Source organism: Pinus tabuliformis, chromosome 6 (genome assembly GCF_031772625.1).
Source record: "Pinus tabuliformis cultivar Carrire ecotype Pingquan chromosome 6, CPIR1, whole genome shotgun sequence".
NCBI classification, from domain to species: Eukaryota; Viridiplantae; Streptophyta; class Pinopsida; order Pinales; family Pinaceae; genus Pinus; species Pinus tabuliformis.
The window spans coordinates 1270196809-1270218041 of NC_142292.1; the positions used below are offsets into that span (position 1 = coordinate 1270196809).

At 42.2% G+C, this 21233-nt stretch overlaps 1 protein-coding gene across 1 annotated transcript in view; it reads right to left on the bottom strand.

The window, feature by feature from the left end:
- SCD1 (stomatal cytokinesis defective / SCD1 protein (SCD1)) overlaps window positions 1-21233 on the bottom strand; it is a 470752-nt gene that overhangs the window by 409088 nt on the left and 40431 nt on the right. The window contains exon 3 of the mRNA XM_089426037.1: window positions 7323-7524. Coding sequence (XP_089282163.1) covers window positions 7323-7524 — 202 coding nt within the window. The remainder of the gene's footprint in view (window positions 1-7322; window positions 7525-21233) is intronic.

The window sequence follows — 21233 nt, forward strand, 5'->3', positions numbered from 1 at the left end:
CGACGAATTTTGAATCCCAAGGATTAAATTCGCTGAACCCAGTGACTTAGGTTGTTGCTCCTCTAGCTATTGGCTGAGTTGGGGCCCCTGTTTGACCCCTCAAATTTGACCAAAAAAATATGCCAAATTAATCTTGGCCTCTCCTCAATAAACCTAGAAAAACCCAGAAAGGGTTTGTCCTAGTTTTGACACTCCAAAATTGAACCCCAAATGCTTAGCCCTACTCCACAAGCATAAGATGTAACTTGTAGCAAATGTTGTGTTTGTTGCTCCGCCCAAAATGCTAGAAAAGCCCGCACAACACTTCTCTGGACTCCACCTCAAGTTTCAGCCCCTAACTCCCTTCACTCTCCAACCTCCAAGTGTGTCACCTCCAATAACTGCATAGTCTCTGTGTCGTTGTTGCCAATCCTCTCCACAAACTCGCACTCCCTACTGTTGGTACGAACTGGTATAGGTAGGCCTCCCTCCTTGGGCTGGCACTCGAAGTCCACCGAAGTAAGGGTTGAGATCTCCGCTTAGAGACACTCATGTGCTAAACAACACTGCAGACTTAGCTTTAGCTCAAGCGTATTATGTCAAAGGCACAATTTCTGAATAGATGAATGAATGACCAAAATGAGTGCCTCTTGCTCTATTTACTCAAAGAGCCTCCAAGATGCCCATGTGGGCCCAGCTTGAGTTTCCCCACCAACTTCGCTCCAATGAGAGTGTCTTCCACATGTGTGTCGTAATTCTCCATGGGGTGGCCCCCATGCTCCACTAGAGCCGCAATATTTCCCTTCCTTCCTTATGTTTGGGCCCCCACTTAATCCCAAAATTCATGTGGGGCCTTTGCACCCACATCTCCTAAGTGCAAACATGAAATAAGACAAAATTGGGCAAGGTTGATATTTCCCTTAGCAACATTACAAAGTGGGAATATCATAGTCCTCCCCGCCAAAACGTTGCTTGTCTGCAAGCAACTGCCGAACAATGCTCTCTCTAGTTGTTGCTCCCCATTGTCACTGCAAAAATGTGCCCAGGTCCCAGATGCGCCATTGACTCGTCCCTAACCTCTGGACTGTCCTGACATGACAGAATCCCTCAATACCAAGATCCCATGTCATCCTGTCCCACCTGAAGCTCCCCTTGCTCCACTGACTATCCTGCCCAGTATAAGTATCAGTAGTCCACTGTATACCATCAATGAGTAGGGGATCATGATAATGTGGCAATATGCCCAACTCCTCGGGAAGTTGTCCTACCACGTAGGCCATCCTATCCACTCCAGGAGTATACTCTCGAAGATACCACCCAATCCCTGCAGAGATAGTGTCTCACTCACGTGAGCTTCTCCTGATATCATCCTATTGGCCCACCTGCCATGCTAATGAAGTCCCCCATGCCATCAATGAGTCACCAAAGCCTAATGGAAGATCTGAATGATCTTCCCCTATAGAAATCAGCTCATCCCCAAGGGTAGTTGTACTGCCAAGTCCTATGATGCTCGGATCCCACGCTAGTCTAAAAAGGGTGCCACTACGTTGCCGTTGCGCAACTCTGATCATGACAATTTGTCCCTCATGCTCAAGTTGTATCCACCTCTCTTGGGACTTGACCGCAAAACATATATGGAGTCCCAACGCATCTAGACCAAGCACCTCCATGATGTCACCTCCTACCCAATCCAACACTCACCTTGATTTGTAGTGACAACAAGGAAAACCAACCTTGCCATGCAATCAAGACCTCAACGCTCCCCCACATGTCAAACCAAGGGTGAGTTGGGTCATCCCCCGTCCTGATCCCACTCACCACAAAGCAAAGTATCCAATCGACCAACCAAACCCCTTGATCCCACAGCCAGAACGATTGTGGCATAGTTTTGTCAGCTAATGGAACAAACCTACACCACGTCTCAAGTCCCTGCGTGAAAGCAATATATGACCTCCATACAGCACGAACCAATCTGGTGCGTGCGACACAGCCCTGCGTCGGCTATACCACACAGTGGGATCTGTAGTCCTGCCTCCTAAAAGTGCTCCCCAATGTTACCCAGAATCTAAGCATTCGCCTATAAGCAAGGTCCACCAACCATAGTAGATGCTCCAGAGACACCTCGAAATGTCTCACCAAAAGGGGATCGTGTATCACCCTTAGTTGGGGCTCAAGGGTGGTGCAAATGCTACCTCTGCAAGAGATCGGAGTCCCCCGAATCTGCATCCACCAACTCGCGTCCTAACCATATGCCACAACTAGGAAGCCTCTCTCCCAATGCACTGTGTCCCATCCAACTGTCTCAGATGACCCTCAAGGGTCTTGTTGCTCGTGATGAGAGCATCAAGAGATGATATCCGAGTCCCCTATGTCAGTGTGAAATGCTAGAGTGTGATAAATGGAAGCTCACAGTCGGCCCTGTGATCAACTCAATCTCCAAATCTGAGTGTGCCAAACCCAATGGTGCGCCTAATGCCCTCATTAGGATATCTCTCTAGCGGCAACACTCTAACAACCTGTTGTACATCATCTTGCTCGATTGCACACAAGTACGTACCCCTACACACCTTAGCATAGCACTGAACTCCGAAACACAACTTCATGCACCCTTGGATACCAACACCCAATGCCATGCCCCCATGTACCATAGGGAATCCCATATGTGCCCATGCAACCACCACGCTGCTAGTACACCTACCACGAAGTGATCTACACCTCCTCATCTGCCCTGGTAGACTTGAGTGGCCTAACTCCACACCTACTAGAGGGGATATCTCTCCTGTGTCGATCCTCGATGACTCATGTTCCCAATACCCCAATGGGAGAAAATCATCTCCATACAATGCCTGGTCCAATGACCTACCCATGCCACCTCCTCCCACCAACTCCTGCCAGAGAATGTTAATCATCTTGCAACCCCATGCGCAACATGCCAATACAATTCATGGAGCCTGCTCACAAACCACCTGTCTGCTAATGCCGATTGGAATTCCCCTAGTGAATGTATGTGCTCAGTCACTAGGTCTTCTACCTCATCAATGCCATAGCCATCCCGCATGTCTGATATCAAATAGGGAGCTCCACCTGGATCCTAATGCCAACCTGGGCTTCTAGTGCCCTCGGTGTCTAAGAGCTCCCAGTGAACTTTACTCCAAACTATGACCATCTCCATGAGTCCAATCCACTCCACTGGGTACCAACTCAAAATCTCTCGCCATCCAACCCCAAGAGAGGGATCGAATGCGTGAACTCCCACACATAAAACAACCCCGACATGCGGATGTTGCACCTTGTGCAACTCCGATCGTCTCATCCCGCTATCCAGGTCAACACATGAGATTTGACGAGGTAGCTTCGTCCCCCTCTCTTCAATGGGCAAAGATGACCAAATAGTGTTGCTAACCTAGTCAATCCCCTTTAGTATGTTTAGACAACTCTGCCTCTCTCAATCCAATGTATAGGGGTGGGTTGATAACGTGGTAGATCCTGTCAATGCGCCTTTGAAGCGAACTGTGCTGGAATCCCAACATGTGATCTCTATGCTGCCTCTCATCAATGGATAGACCAAAAGATGGTTGCACATCCTCCTCCATCATGGGTTCAACATGAACCTCCAACTACTCCATAGACAACCCAACATGCAAAACATGCTCATCAATCAGTTGTAGGTGGCTTCCGTTCTGAAGCTCTATCATACACATGGATGCCTCATCAATGGATGTGTGCTCAACTGCCTCCTCCAATATGTCTATTGCGGCTACCAAAGGAAACTCCAACAGGGGTGACTCCTGCGTCACACTAGATGTATCTTCGTGCTCCTCCTACCTGCCATTAGCCTCATGCTCAACCGGCTGAAACGTATCTAGATGAACTCCCTCCTCCAAGGGTATGTTCTCTCTCATCTCGTCACTACCTTTGCCCCCCATCTTCGTCTCTACAGTATTGCTACTAGCGTTTCGTTCAACAATCATGCTCCTCTTATTTCCTTCATCTGTGGGTCGGCAACTATTGTTTCTTCTTGTTGCCTTTGCTGATAACCACTCTTTGAGAAGCCCCGCCAGTCTCTCAATACTCCTAGTAACATTTTCAAATTCCTCCTGTAAATACATTTTCAGGCATAAGCTCAATCTGGGGAATAATATAGAAACTAGTGTTTTAGCCTATGAAATTCTAGTCCACAATAGCACTTGAGCGTTTGTGTGATTTAGACCCACAGCTGGCCAAAATCATGCTCTGATACCACTGTAATATTCCTAATGGAAATATACAATGTTAAACAAAGCAAACATAACAGAAACACACACAAAAATATACAGCACATTTAACAACCAGAAATCTCCATGAACTCCGCTGATCTGAGCCATTTTATTAATAAGTAGGAGGGTACAATGCGGTGTTGGAAAGAGTGCACATGGGCTTGCTCAAGGCAAGCTAGCTGAGCCCAAATGAACAATAAGAAATCCCCATCAAATCTGTTGCTACTCTCTCTTGCCTTTGCGCTAAAACTACCTAGAAAATATGTTGTTGGCTGCAAATAATTGTTGCTAGGGCCTCCTCAGATGCTCAGAAAATTCCAGGAAATTAACCCCGGGCTCTCCACCAATAACCCACAAAAACCCACGAAGGAATTGGCCAAATGTTGACCTTGAAATTTCGGCCCAATTTTCCGCTAGCTCCTCTAGTTGTTGATTGAGTTGGGGCCCCTATTTGACCCCTCATATCTGCACAGAGAATTCTACCAAATTAATCTTGGTCTCTCCTCAATAAACCCAGAAAAATCCAGAAAGGGTTTGCCCTAGTTTTGACGCTCCAAAATTGACCCCCAAATGCTTAGCCCTCCTCCACAAGCAGAAAATGTAACCTGTAGCAAATGTTGCATTTTTTGCTCCACCAAAATGTTGGAAAAGCCCCCACAACACTTCCCCGGACTCCACCTCAAGTTTTAGCCCCTAGCTCCCTTCACTCCTCAACCTCCAAGCATGCATCCTCCAAGAATTGCACAGTCCCTGTGTTGTTGCTGCCAATCCTCTCCACAAACTCGCACTCCCTACTGTCGATACGAACTGGTATAGGTAGGACTCCCTCCTTGGGTTGGCACTCAAATTCCACCGAAGCAAGGGTTGAGACCTCCGCTTGGAGACACTTGTGTGCTAAACAGCACTGCAGACTTGGCTTCAGCTCAAGCGTGCTATGTCAAAGACACAATTTCTAAATAGATGAATGAATGACCAAAATGAGTGCCTCTTGCTCTATTTATCAAAGAGCCTCCAAGATGTCCATGTGGGCCCAGCTTGACTTTCCCCACCAACTTCGCTCCAATGAGAGTGCCTTCCACATGTGGGTCATAATTCTCCACAGGGTGGCCCCCGCGCTCCACTAGAACCGCAATATTTCCCTTCCTTCCTAATGTTTGGGCCTCCACTTAATCCCAAAATTCATGTGGGACCTCTGAACCCACATCTCCTAAGTGCAAACATGAAATAAGACGAAATTGGGCAAGATTGATATCTCTTAGCAATATTTCTAAGTGGGAATATCACAAGGTGATAGTGGTATATTATTCCCTATGCGAGCATTCAAACCCTTTATGATTGTAATTCCCGAGGTACAATTTTGAGAGTTAACAGTATGAAAATAATCTGCTCTGATACCACTAATTATAAACCTCATTATCAATAATAGACATAATAAAGCCACTAAATATGCCAAATATGGCAGGGGAATGGCAATGAAAACCTGCTTATTGACTTGCAGTGCTAATATGTAACTGAAACTTTTACTGAATTCAATTGAAAGCATTAATCTCATCAAGGGACCAAAAAAGGTATCAATGGGATTGAAAGATAACTCAGTTCGTAAGGAACATCCGATGTAAGAACCATTGATGAATCTCCCAACAAAATATATCTATAATTGCACCTAGAAGCACTCTCCAGCCCAGTATGGAAGAGATGTTGTAATGTTATGTAAACATTTGACTCAGTGAAATAAAAATAAAACCAATAAAATTAAATGAAATATATATATATTAAACCAGCCTAGATCCATCTTAGTTCCGGATCATCATGCGTCAAGAGGGATCAAATCTCTTGAGGTGCAAACCTTTCCTCAAGTTTTGCATTCAAAAAAGAGGTTTGCACCTTGAGAGAGTTGAACCCTCTCAACGCTTGAGAGATGCAGAATAAAGATAGATCTAGGCTGGTCTAAGTATAACTGTAAATTATTTGGAGAGAAATTTGTCAGGACTGTCCAAATGCTCTTGATTGGAAACTGACAAGGACTGAAGTATATAACTACAAAAAGTATGGTCTGATTTTTAAGTGTACTCAAAAATATCCAACTATATGAAGCCTAGTAGTCACTTCACATAACTAGGATAAAATGAGATGAATAGGACGAAATGAGGTGAGAACTAGCAAACAATTAGCTCCACGTCAGTTGCCACTAATTTGGAGAGAAATTTGTTTGATCGGCGAGTGGAAACTCATGAAATGAGAACCAAAAATTGCTACAGCATTGGTAGCATCTCAAATATTTGTGCAAACAAGAAAAGAAACAGAGAATTAGCCAACCAGCAGATGCTAAAGGTAGAAGCATGGATTACAAGTAAGCGATGCTTTCTTAGCTGAGTACTTCCATGACTCTCTACCTAATAGCACAGCATGTTATACCATATGTGTTACACTTTAGTGCTACCATGTTGTATTTATGTTTTGCTAGTTTACCTACTGACTGCCATGGGTTGATCTTGATTGTAGAGAATACCTACTCTCAAAGCCTGCGATAATCATGGATTCAATATGAGATGATTCATATTTTTATGGCCATCAACTACTTTTGCCTAATCACACGTCTCTTGTATCTTACCATACTTGTATAAACATTGCACAAATACTTCAAAGTCTCACTAAAAATCATAATCACAGTCTAGCACCATATATTATATAAGTTCAGAAGCTCGAGGAGAGAAAAAGAGATATGGACTTGGGTCAGGTTCCTGTGTTGCAGCTAAATCACAGTGGTGATTGTAGCTCAATATTTTGGGAGCATCCCGATTCCCAACTGATTCAACTGTGAGAAAAATCTTCATTGCTGCAGGTTCTGTTCCAAAACCACATTTTCACCTTCCACATCACGCTCAAGTTTAAGACATCAATCATTAACCACAGGGGAAACATGCCAGAAAAACATAAGGAAAGAAAGGAATTCATACCATGCAAGTGACCATATGACATATACAATGTTCAAACCACTATCCTAAGGGAGCATAAAACTGATTTCAAAGTAAGACAAAAAGCAGAGAACCAAACTCCACTAAAGCGAACTAGTACTAGAATATGTACCTGCAACCAGAAGGTGAGAAAGATAAACGGAACAGTTCCTCTGCAGCTTCTCGAAGGACATGAAAACTAGGTGAATGTGAAACCAGGCAGATACATTTGTCCACAAAAGAATTTGGAGGAATTCGATAGGCCTCAGCAATATCATCACTGACTGGATTCCGAAAAGCAACACAGCTGACATAGATTTTAGTTCCATCTCCCTCTGCAAACGAAGTTCAGACAGATCACTCTCTTGAAACATGTATGGCTTCTAGCCACAAACAGTTCCTAAATCATTTTCCATAAAAATGGCATCAAAACTTAGAAAGATTATCCCAATAAGAAACGAATTGCAGAACGTTCTCTTTTTCTAAGATGCAAATGATCCATTACTCAATCTGCCTCCAAAATTTAATAAATTACAAATGGAAAAAGACAGTAGTTTGACATTAGTAATTTATTTGAACACAGTACAAGCATATTTTCCTCCAATACTTGAAGTCATTGTGGTATATTATTTGAAAGATGCCGGAAAGTCCAAATAACCATATCTCAACACACAACCGATGGATCGGGACCTGCACGGTTGCACCTGAGGGCAGAGACACCCCTCCAGCAGCGGGTTTCCTGATCCTCCTATTCACTCTGAACAGTTGGCCTGTTAACTTGTGTTTATTATTTGCTGCCATGGGCACTGTGGGCTCTTATAACTCTTTATTTTTTATGCAATGCATGCTGATTTTTGATAGCCTAGGCGGTTTTGCCCTGCAGCCTTAGCTTGTCATGGTTGTTTTAGTGCGTATACTTTCATTCTGTATATCAGTATAATTTGAAGCATTTTATCTGAATAATAAAGATTAAAAGTAAATAAAACCTTATCCAGACATAACTAGGAATTGCTCAGGCTAAAGTGTATTTATCTAACTCCTACTGCATTACAGTCACAGCAATTTCGCTTTTACTTTTCACTCGATTCTTGAACAGGCATGCACTTGAGTCGAAACATACAGAAGATGATAAGAAATAAACCCAATATAGTGTTTTGAAAAAATTGTCGGAGTTGACTCAGACTTGGTCAACTCAGCAGAGTTGACCACCATCTATTGACTCGGCCAGTAGATTGGTTCAGAGGACCAAGTCAAGGCATGACTCACCAGTCCAGTGACAACCTGCCCCTATTCAGCCGAGTCCATACCTCAGCCAAGTCGATGCAGCACATTGTGCATGAAAGAAGAGAAGGAAAAAAAAAAAAAAAAACTACAAGTTACATGAAATGAAGATGGAGGTCTAGGTAGTAGGTACCGGTCAGTTATATTTAATTTTATACAACCCATATATTAGTTTGAAATTCACAAGTAAACTGATTTCACAAAAATTAAACCAAAAGTATCTTAATGTGCTGTCTTAACTGAGACTTGGGGTTTTACTCTGGGATAATTCAAAATCACATCTGTAGTTGCAATGCTTACTGGAAAAATACTATTTGAATAAAAGCTGGATTCTAAAAATTAAGGAATGTACATATTCACAAGTAAAAACAAAATATAAAGAATTTGAAGGATCCAGATGTGAATGCAATACAATTTCCACGACTTAGTTTGTCTTGCTCTATGTAACACACAATCAGATGCACAGCAATTGTATATTCATTATGGGTATACATAATTGTTGGAAGGATCAAAAGTTGAAAAAATCAACATGAAGCTTTATGATTCACTGTTAATCATCCACAATAGCAATTCCTTACCTGTTCAGCTTTCTTAATAGGCCTAATAGCTATCAATATGTATTGCACTCAGTGCCATTTCGATACATTCACCCTTACATGGTATACACATTAGCAGACATTGCATATTTTGTCTCAAATAATTTGAAATCATGGTTTGGAATCTTTAGAATCTATATTTTTCATTAAAGTTTACATATTTTATATATTTTTTAGCAAACCGAGTCACTGAAATCGGATCAGTCTGACTCATTGCAAGCCCAAGTCCAACTCTGAGTTGACCCTCGACCTATTCCAAGTCCAAGATGGAATTTTAAAACATTGCCCAATATGCATCGATGAAGGGAATATCTGCCCTCCACTCTGTGCAGGACCACCTAACTAGAGCATCAGAACTGTGTGATGCTTTAGTTGAGAATGAGATTAAACTATAGAAAAGTTTGGAGGAGGTTATGAGAGACCAAAATTAAAATAATCTTGTTCTTTGGATATACTGGTGTTTGCGCTCTGCATCCTGTGATCAATCTTGAATGTGTGCCAATCCCAACTTCACCAGTCTGTTTCTTTCTCTCCCTTTATAACTCTGCTATGCTTCCGAAATTTTGACATTTGCTATGCCAATTTTTTCATGGGACCTATTGTCGCTCAGAATGTACAGGCACAGTGCGACAACAACTCAGGGCGGGGGCTGTCACTCTGATCCCCACCCACTCCGTTCTAGCTGTCTCCCAACAGTAGGCTATGGGGGGTAGTCCCTAGGAAGATGGGAATGAAGCACAAGTTGGCAACCAACGAGTCCGGGAGACACGATTGAATGTCCTAGCTACTTGGTTAATTTTAGCAAGACTTAAATATCAGATTAGATTTAAATATGAGACTAGTGCCTTTATGGAGTCAACTTCTTGTTTATTACCAATTAGATGCCAAGTAACCGGATGAACAATCGCTGCTTGGATGCTTGACTATCCTAGATGTAGTGCAAATCCTACAAGCTAAGTGAAATGCAAAATCTTAGTTGATTTTAAGTTAGAAGCCTGTTCTAAAATTTAAATGTAACCTTCCTCTTAACTATTTTGGAACTAGTCTCTAGAGTAGATTGTGGGATAGAAGCCAACGGGAAACAAGCAGAGGCTTGATTAACAATACCTCCCACTATGTTCTAACCACCTGGTGCCTCCGGCGTTGCAGAGACTGTGGCTCTGACGACTGCAAGGTCACCATGTTAACCACTAAAGAGGTGCTAGGCTCCTCAAGTTAGATGAAAAAGAGTGGTCTTAAATGTCTATCAACCAAGCTTATGCTTGGAGGTAAGCTATTAGATGCAAAACTAGCTTAGAATGATATGCAACGTGAATGAGTGATTCTTAAGGTAAGACTGTTTAAGTGTTCTTTAAGCACTTAGTTATGATTTGCCCTTAAGACAATATCAACAAGATATTCAATTATATTTAGAAAGTCCTTTGGCTACTTAGATTCTTAACCCAATAATTAGATTATCACAATGCCAATTAGATCACAACCAAAGGTCCTTAAAGACTTATAGATCACAAATAAACACAATTGGAACAAATTATTTCAATGTCAATGCCCAAATATCTTAAAACATTCAACACAATTATGAGATTAGAGCTTAATGCTTGAAGTGCTTTATCAGTGAGCCTATTAGTGCAAATTGTATAACCTTTAAAGATTATGAACAAACTCACAAGAGACAACCAAATGTTAGTACTCTTATCCAAGATTACCAATGCCAATGATCTTCTTCACAATAACAAAGCATGAGCTGGAGAAAGCACTTTACGTTACTTGTGATATAATGATATTCAGTGAGCAATAGGACAGCAGTGAATTACTTGTGAAATCAGTGAGCTAATTAGTGCCAAAATGTGTCAAACAATTTCCAAATGACAAACCAAGTTTACCAATATGAAATCTTAAACACTTTAGCCCTCTTATGATGTAATTATCACTGTTATATCAGACATGATATGCAGAGATGACAGTCACCAAAAATACTAGATCTATGCTCAATGATAAATGCCCAGCTTATGTAATTTATTCTATAATATCCCCAATTTTGTGAGCATGGGAGTTTTGCCCAATTTTGGTAATATTAATTAAAAGGGGCAACTAGTATTTTGGAGAAAGGTGGCAAGTATTATTTTATTGCAGATTGGTGGTAAATTATTATTTTATTAAAATGGTGGAAAAAGTAACTAAGTGGAAAATGGCCCCCACCAATAAAATAATATTATAAAAAAAATCTAGAAGGATGGAGAGAAAATATAAAAAGAGGAGGGACTCATTTTGTGGATCATCTTTTAACTATTACGCTACATATTTCATCTTCTCTTGGAGTTGTTTAGCACAAGGGCCAAAGTGTTGTTTAGCACCAAGAAATCCACCCTCATTTCGGAGAACTTCGAGTGTCTCCCTAGTGAGGCAATTTGGGGAGCTCAATTCAGAGCTTCCATTGGACATCATTGTAGTAGTTTATTCAATGGTGCATTTTTCTTGGGCTCAAAGGTATTTTGTGGAGCACATTGTGGAGCAAGCATGGGTTAGAGGCTCCGAGATTTTGTAGGGAATTTTCTTATTATTATACCAGAGTTTGGACAGCGATTTGCCGAGCTGAATTGGAGGCTATTACTTTGGTCGATTTTTCTATCTTTTGGCAAGGACGCAGAGGTTATTGACCAAGTGTTGCAGAGGGGTTTCGAGAAGTGGATTCGGGAGAGATAAGGACTAGACATAGGAGATATTTCTCAGTGGAGAATTTAGCCGGAGCTGGGAGGAATTTCCCATGATTGATTTGGGTATAATTCAGTAGTATCAAAACTGTGAGGTGTTTTCTGTCCAGATTAGGCAATTCACACTTATTGGGGTTCACCAGGGGTCGGTGAACTCAGCCCAAACTCTTTCTTGGTTTTTGTGGGTATATTGGGAGGAGACTCCGGCAAATTTTACAGAATTTTCCGGGCAATATTCGAGCCCGAAATTCTCATTCTTATAGCAGGGTGTATTGTTGATTAACTGGTAAATTTGCATCACGTTGTGGGTTCAGTTTTGGCTTGGAGTTGGGCCAAACCATCTCTGGGTATTTTTAGGTTTGAGGAGTGGAGCTCGTGGCTACAATTTCAGGGTGATCCAGGCATTTTTCATTGCAGAATCTTCAGTCTCATTCTAGCAGCAGCATAAGTAATTCCCTGGGTAGTGCGTAGTAACAGTTTGGGCCAGTGTTTCCTCCGGATCAAAGTTGTCTCACTTGGGTTTTGCATAGCTTGTAGTAGCAAGCCCAGGTTCCATTTTCCTTACTCATTATACTCATCATTCTCAAGATTAATAAAATGGCTCAGTTGTTCTACGTTATTTTCCTGGTGTTTTGATATGCATGTGCAGTACTTGTTTATGGTTGTTGCTCCTTGTACATGTTGTTGTTATTTGCTATAAATTTTCAATTTGGAATATTACAGTGGTATCAGAGCCATGATCTTGGCCAGTTGTGGGCCTTAAGCCAAGTGATGACAAGACTAGAATAAAAAGCTAAGAAAGCATGGGATCCAAAGAAAGGTTAAAATCAAACAACATGGCAATAACCTTGAATGAGGTGATTAGGATGAAACAAATGATGATTGATGTGGGGGAGCAGATACCACAATGGGGAATCAGGGTCATTCTCAATTATACAACAAATCCACTATGCCCATGATTATGGATAATGCATCAAGATGGCAAGAAATGATTGCAATTGATGTGGAGTTATTGGCAGGAAATTGGAGGGCATACCAATCATTGGGACATTACATTCAGGCGTCCCTCTCCTTTTAGGAGTTTTGTGAACTAAGAGACATGTACAAATCAGTGGGAATTCAATGAAATTATGCAGAGATGATGTGGAGGATCAAGGTAGAAGATGAAAAAGTAGTTGAAGGGGCCATGGTTGGCAAAGAGACAATTGAGCATACACCCGTTGATGAGATACCAACAGTTGATGAGGTACCCAGTGTTGCGACCGAGTTTTCAAGTGATAGCAGCGCACCACAGGTTGGTGAGGTGTCGGGAGACATCTCCACCATTGACGAGGAGTCAACAGGTACAGAGGCATCCAGATCTATGACAGAGTTGCCGAACGATAGTCACCTACAGCTGACTAGTGAGGATGTTTTATATGATGGGTTATCAGTGGAGGAGTAATTGGAGGCTCAAGCTGAGGTCGTGATGGAGGAGGATGTGCAGCCGTCTTTGGGGCTGGACATTGACGAGGGGCAGCGAGGAGATCACACGTTGGGATTTTAGCATAGTTCGCTTCAGAGGCACATTAACAAGGTCCTCAGCGTTATTATCTCACCCTTATGCATTAGATTGAGAGAGGCAAAGTTGTCGAGACAGATCATAGGGGATGACCGAGTAAGAAGGGCAAAACGGCTTGAGTTGAGTATGGCACAGCGTCAACATGGAGGGCTTGTTCTGTACATAGGAAATTGTACATTTGATCCCTCCTTTGGGATTGAATGGCGAGAGTTACTGAGCTAGTACCTGATGGAGCAGGTTAGGCAGTTTGGTACATCCATGGCCGCATTTCAGCAAAGGTCGTGGATTACTAGAGGAGTACGAAGGCCAAATTGTTGTTGGAATCCAGGTGGGATTCCCCATCACAACATGGGCTTGGTTAGTGATAGTATTAGCAGTACGATGGATGTGGTGACCGAGCGCCCACACACTTTCAGCTCTATATCAGCACTAGTCCCGGGTTGGATTGACAAGGGGACAGACAGACTTTGCGGGTTTTCTAGGGATGTTGGGCATACATGGGATTATAGGATGATCAACATACTCTGGCAGGGCTTCATCAGAGGAGGTGCCATCAACAAGCCAATAGTCAAGGCATTGTATGGAGACAGTGCTCTCTTATTGGCATATTGGACGCAGGAGCTACTGAGGCTAGGCACAATAGAACAATTTTCGTTAGCATGTAGTGGATTCACTAGCAGAGTAGCGAATGCATGGACGCATGTGGGATGGCCGAGGATGCAAGGTGGTGCGGCAGTTAACGTAGGTGTTCAGTGGTGCACAGAGTCGTGCCACAGAGTTAAGTGTTCTGCCGAGGAGCATAGAGGTGAACAAAAGAGTGTTGTGTTGTGCAGCCTTGCACTATGGAGTAGGAAGAGCAATTTACATCACCTCGATGTTTTGCATGGAGCGACAGCTACTTTGTCACAGGAGGGATACCAGATGATTCGAGAGGTTATGGCAGCTAGTAGTGGTGTCCAGCAGTGCACAGAGGTGTGCAACTGGGTGCATTCGTGTGCCAAGGGGCATGGAGATACATGTCCTTATGCAGGGGAGTGTTGGGACGCTTGGACGTATGTAGTGATGTGTGATGGTTCCCATTGGGATTTTGGAGCAATACCACCAAGGAGACCCCCTGATAGAGAAGAGGCATGCTATTGGATATTGATCACCCAGGATCGATGAGAACACGAATGAGCATCATTTGATGATATCCATGGCGACTCACACGCCTCTCTCACTTCTACATTATTTGCAGGAACAGAGGAGTTGGATGTTGTCCCTCGACACCTTCATCATGAGCAACAGACACGAGGCTCGCTCAAGACAATTAGTTGGGACACAGAGTATCCAGGGAGAGACTTCTCGATGGTGGCATTTGGTTAGGGCACGAGCTGACGGGTGCAGGCTTAGGGAGGTGACCGTGAGGGAGTTGCAGGGTGCACTAATTGCAGGACAACCCGACGTGTTATGTGAGCATGAGGTACAAGGGATGGTAGTCCTCATTGGCACGACGATGCCTAGGCTCCAGGCAGTATCTAGGTACATCATCAAGAGCTGGAATAGCAAGTTGCGCTATGTGGTCTAGTAGGAGCAGAGCAATTGGTCATACGCGGGACAGATTATTGATGCTTGGTGCCCATCTTTTGGATACATACAGGGGTCAGAGACGAGGCATAGAAGAGTCCCAATAGCTAGTTGCATGTCACTACAGCAGGCAGTGAGGATTGGGAGTTGTGGACCTCTAGTATCGCTATGGGATCTAGGGATCCAGTTGATTGGTGGAACACTCCATTTCTTAGTGAGTATAGTCAGGATAGCCGTGATCTGGTTCATTCTTAGACTAACACACGGGTGATCACTGAGGTCTTCATCATATGGTAAGGCAGGTTGTTGCTCAGAATTTGGGGCAACCATGGAGTGATAGGCGCTGGCATTGTTGAGTCGCTTGGGGCAAGTTTGGCATAACCTCGATCATCACATATATTATGGCCGAGAGTTACAAGATCGAAGGCTCTAGTACGAGCATGTTGGGCAGTCATTCATGACCAGAGTGTCATAGGGTTAGCAAGACAGTTTCTTCCTGCAATGGGCATGGGACCTTAGCGTCACAGTACTTGACAGTTCAGCTACCCTTAGGGATGAGTTGGTTTAGATAGGGGAGATCATTTTGATCTTCCATTGGATTTTAGTGATTCGTCGTTAGCGTGGGGGATTTCACCAGCATGAAGGGATGATCAATGGGAGGAGATTAGGCAAAGCTCATGCGGGCAAGGATTCATCTCCACCAGGGTTGGATTGTATCTTCAGGAGTCCACCCTTGGAGTGCATGAGATGGATGACTCAGTAGAGCAGTTGCACGACGAGTTGATCAAGACTTTATATTATCATGATGCTCTACTTACTAATAGCATGTAGAGGGCTTCGGGTGCCTGTACTAGGTTGGATAGTGAGTGGAGCAAGGGGTGCTTCACATTGATCAGGATGGCTTGGGACCCTGGTATCGAGGGACTCCTTCATGACAGGATAGTGTTGGGGATAGGGATGACTCAGTGGCACATTTGGGACATTTAGGTCGGTTGATAGGGAGAGTGCTTGTTTGGGCATTACTTGAAGAAAAGCAGTTTTTGGCGGGAAGGAATATAATATCCCCAATTTTGTGAGTATGGGAACTTTGCCCAATTTTAGTAATATTAATTAAAAGGGGAAACTAGCATTTTGGAGAAAGGTGACAAGTATTATTTTATTGCAGATTGGCGGCAAATTATTATTTTATTAAAATGGTGGAAAAAATAACTAAGTGGAAAATGGCCCCCATTAATAAAATAATATTAAAAAGAGTCTAAAAGGATGGAGAGAAACTATAAAAAGAGGAGGGACTCATTTTGTGGATCATCTTTTTACTATTACACTTCATATTTCATCTTCTCTTGGAGTTGTTTAGCACAAGGGCCAAAGTGTTGTTTAGCACCAGGAATTCCAAGTAGAATTCCACCCTCATTTCGGAGAACTTCGAGTTTCTCCCTAGTGAGCCAATTTGGGGAGCTCAATTCAAAACTTCCATTGGACATCATTGCAGGAGTTTATTCAGTAATGCATTTTTCATGGGCGCAGAGGTATTTTGTGGAGCACAATGTGGGAACAAGCGTGGGTTAGACGCTCTGAGATTTTATAAGGAATTTTTCTTATTGTCATACCGGATTTTGGACAATGATTTGCCGAGTTGGATTGGAAGCGATTACCTGGCTTGATTTTTCTATATTTTGGCAAGGGCGCAGAAGCTATTGACCAAATGTTGCACAGGGGTTTAGAGAAGTGGGTCGGGAGAGGTAAGGGCTAGAGATAGGAGGTATTTCTCAGTGGAGAATTTAGCTGGAGCTAGGAGGAATTTCTTGTGGTTGATTTGGCAACTAGGGCCAAACTCCACCTTGGATAGCTCATATGATGGAGATGATATTTTTGTTGGATTCCTCTTTCCGAGAGGTGTAGGATTGATCTAAGGATCATCTCATTCTGACATGTATAAATGGAATTATGAATTTATTTCTTCTACGGACAAATTGTCAAGGTTGGCCAGAAATCTAACATAGGCTCAAGAAGCCCAAAAGTCATGTCTCTTCACCCTCAACGTTGCATATAAATAGAAGAAGCATCTACCTCATTTGGACATTCATCATCTCACGCATATCTCTCTCTCTCTCTTCATCTAATTGGGTCGTACGAATTTCAGGGCAGCCTTCTTCTCCTCCACACGTGTGAAGGGTTGATTGTGTTTTTTGTTTTCCTGCGTTGACCAAGTTGCAGCAAGTTTTGTTGGGAATCAAGATTGCGGTTAGACCAAAACTCGCAGGTGTTAGTCAACGATCGCATCACCAGAGATAAGGATCCAAGAGAGGTGGTTAGTCCATGTCACGAAACACACAGGGAGCGTTGGTTTATCCAATGTCCAACAATCCCCCCCCCCAAGCGAGTCGGGTGTGTATCGAACTCTTGACCCACGCTCTGATACCAATTATTGGAAATACTGAGAGGGGGGTGAATCAGTGTTTTTTTCAATTGTTCGTTTTACCAGTTAGATTCTTCACAATTATAATCAGAAATGAGATGAATAATAACAATAACTTTTTTAAGAGAGAGGACTTCTATCCTTTTTTCAAATAATTCAGCACAATAATAGTTGAGGGCACCAACCCTTCAATGTTCCAGGCACCAACCTGTAGCCAAGCACCAACTTGGACTTTTTATTGAGGCTCCGACCTCTAGGGCTTCGACCCTATTCTTCTCAAGGCGCCAACCTTGTGTTTAGGGGCACCAACCCCTAGGGCACCAATCCTAATTGCTTCTTTTAATAGAGAATGTGTGATGTACTTACTTGAATGTCCTTGACAAGTTCTGCACTGTTCAATCAGCTCCAAAGATATCTTTTCAAGGCTTCTTTAAGTTAACCCAAGTCTTCACTATTCAAATATTCAATTCCTTGACAAGGCCACAAGTCCTTTACACCTCCAGATTCATTACTATTTGAAGGCTCACAAGTTCTTCACTGTTTAGTACTTCACTCTCCAAACACTCCATTGTTTAAGGCTTTTGAGTTCTTTACTTCAAAGTCAACACCGGACTGTAACTTGCTCCAAACAATATTAGTGGGTTGCTCCTTTAACTGAGGTATGCTTCGCTAGCTTCCACAAATGATTGTTCTTGATCCGAGCTCCACAGGTGAGGTATCACAGGTCCTTAGCATGAAATGTTTGCAATCACAAAAACAGAGCTACCACAGATACAAGTCTCCACAGATGACAGCCACAGATTCGAGTGACTATTTTATTAATTTGAGCCTCCAAAAGACTGTAACAAGGTTTCACAGATGTTACTGTTCTGGGGTGTTATTTTCTCCACGGGTCAGAAGCTTTTATGCAAATTCCGAGCCTTAACAAGCCTTTAACAGGTCACTGCTTATCTGCACAAGCAATGTTCAGCAGTTCCGAGGTCTAGAACAGGTCCAAGTCTTCTGTAATTAGGCCAGAGATCTTACACAACTCAAAACAGGTGGTTGTTATACAAATATCAAAGATATCCGAGTTTTGCAAATCCAAGCACCACAGTGACTAGTCCAAGTCATTCAAAGTGATTCCTGTCCTAAAGTCCGAGCTTAAAAAAATATTCATTGTTCAAAAATTCCGAGCTCCTTTTCTTAAGGTTATATGTTCTCCCTTAAAGTTCATGAGTTGTGAACTTATCTTTTCTGTTTTGTGCTTGATCACTGAATTAATTGAATAAGAAATGAACACCAAATTGTATATATATAGATTGTTTTCGCTAGGGAGATGAAGAGACATGTCTCTGGAATAGGCCGACATGAGTAGGCCAAAGTGTAGGTCGGCTAGATAATTAAATATATATTTTCAACTTAAAAAATCAATTTCTCACTAACTACCAGGAGTTTGGAGACAAGTAAGGGCTCGTTAGAAAGAGGGAGAAGTCCTCTTTAAGGTGGTATAGGATTCATTGTGATAGGCTGCCTCCAAGATGCCAAAATTTATTTTCTTTGTGACTGCCCTTGAATTGTTTAGTGCAGAGGATGATTCTTTTGGGACAACATGTCTTCGTCATAGGATTCATAGTGTCATCATGTACTAGTGTAGCATTCATTAGGAGAGCTCATCAATTATATATTTCATCAATGACAATTATTGACCAACAGTCTCCCCCATTGTCATTGATGGAAATATCTAAACATCCTCTCCCCCTTTCACATCAATGGCAAATGGGGTGCCCAAGTACTCCGCCTATCAAACTGTTTTCTTAGTCATGCTGCTCCCCTTGACATGTTGTTCCTACTCTTATGAAGATGATTATTTAATGTGATGCAAGAGCAATAACCCCCATAGCCATCTCTTACAACAGAAGACTTAGGAACTTGAAAAGAACTTAGGAAGACTATCTCAGTCATAGTAGAGATCTCTTACTTCCTCTTTCTTGGACTTTTTTTCAGCTTCCTCCACTTCTTCAGTAATATGGGCTTCTCCTCTTCCTCTTTTGTTATTGTCCTTCTTGAGCTTAGGACAATCTCTTCTATAGTGCCCATATTCTTGACACCCATAGCATTGAATCTTAGCCATGTTCTTTTCTTTTTCTGAGGACCAAACTTTCCAAATTTTCCTTTCCTTTTTGTCATTGCAGCATATGCCTGATTCTGCTCACCTGATCCCACATCAGATTTTGCCTTTAGCCTGGATTCTTCAATCTTGCACAGTGACCACAATTCATGGAATAGAGTAGCTTCTTTATTCCCATAAATACTTGAAATAAAGTTACCCCACTCCTCCAGTAGTGCATTTAGTACAACTGTAGTCATTTCCCTGTCAGATATTACTTCTCCCAATTCTTGAAGTTGATCCCTAATCTCAGATATCCTCATAAAGTATGAGGCTATTCCATCTTCCTTTGACCTCTTCAACTTGTAGAGTTCTTGCCTTAATGAGATAACTTCTCCTACAGTGCTTACGGAATACAACTCTACCAGTTTGTCATATATTTCTTTTGAAGTTTCAAGTTTAGATACATATGGGATGAGGGGATCCTTGATGGATTCAATGAGAATACTCTAAGCCCTAACTTCCCCCTTCATAAACTTTGCAAGTTCTTGAGCATCTTCTTTTCCTGGTTTGGTGATAGATCCTTTGACATGATCCATGACCTCATTTTCAATGAGATTCAGATCTGTCCTTTTCTTCCATGCAAGATAGTTTGAAGCCCCAACCAATTTGTTGCTTTCCTTGCAAAAAGACATTTTGACAGATTCAGATAAGGTCATATACTTACTTGTTAAGATGCTTCTTCCACTTGCTGCTCCCTTGAATTTGATGATGATATAGATGATAGAAACCTTCTCCTTGATGAAGATAGATTTATTCTTCAAGAGCGATCCTTGACCCCTCAAGTACGGAGATCACTTAGTTGATGATGACTTCTTGATGGTGTCCTTCACTAGGAAGGACCTTGTTTCAATGAGAGGGAGATTGCCTTAAAATGTTGCTGACAACGTCATTGAAGTACCTTTCTTGAATGAATAGACTTCTAGTTGCTTTGATTTGTAGGTTTCTTCACCTTGAGTAGATGTAGGGTTTTGGCCTTCCCTTTCTTGATGATGATCCCAAGACTTCTTCTTTGATCTAGGGTTTTGATACTTCAATGTAGATCTTGACTTCACTTTGACAACCTTCGATTTGCTATGATGTCTTTCTCGAGATTCGATCCTCTAGTGTCCCTTGATAAGATGCCCTTCCTTGACTTTGACACCTTAGTTCTGATACCATGTTGAGAAATCTAGGGCATCAAGTATTAGGTGATTTCTCTTCTTATGATAACTACTTGTGAATGCTTTTTACTTTCTTAGATTAGGATCTTCTCTTTATTAGATTATTAGTGTTCTTCTTCATCAAACAGCTACCAATGAATAAACCATAAAGAGACAAGAAACACAAAATATAGGCTATCTGCAAGGGTCGAAACCTCTCCCGCTTGAGGGGAAAACCCGAACAAATTCTTCTTCTTATACAGACTTCAATTGATGAATACAGAATACCAAAACCAAGACCCTTGACATATTTGTCATTCCAAGACCAAGACACATGTTCCATTGAAATCCTTAATCAACGATAGTCATCCTTCTGCTCCTTCCTCCTTCTCGGCTTCTTCTTCAACCTCGGCTTCCTTCTACTTTAGACCTTCGCCTTCTTGAATTAGGTTTGCAATCCTTGACGTTAATTTAGAACCTTCTTCTAGAGAAATATCCTCGATACCCTTGCTTAGGATAAAGTATCCTCTTGGCTTGTCTCGACTTCTCTTTTGACAAGCCCTTCTTCCACTTTGGCTCCCTAAGAGGATTGCAATTCTCCTTGGCTTCCATTGTTGCA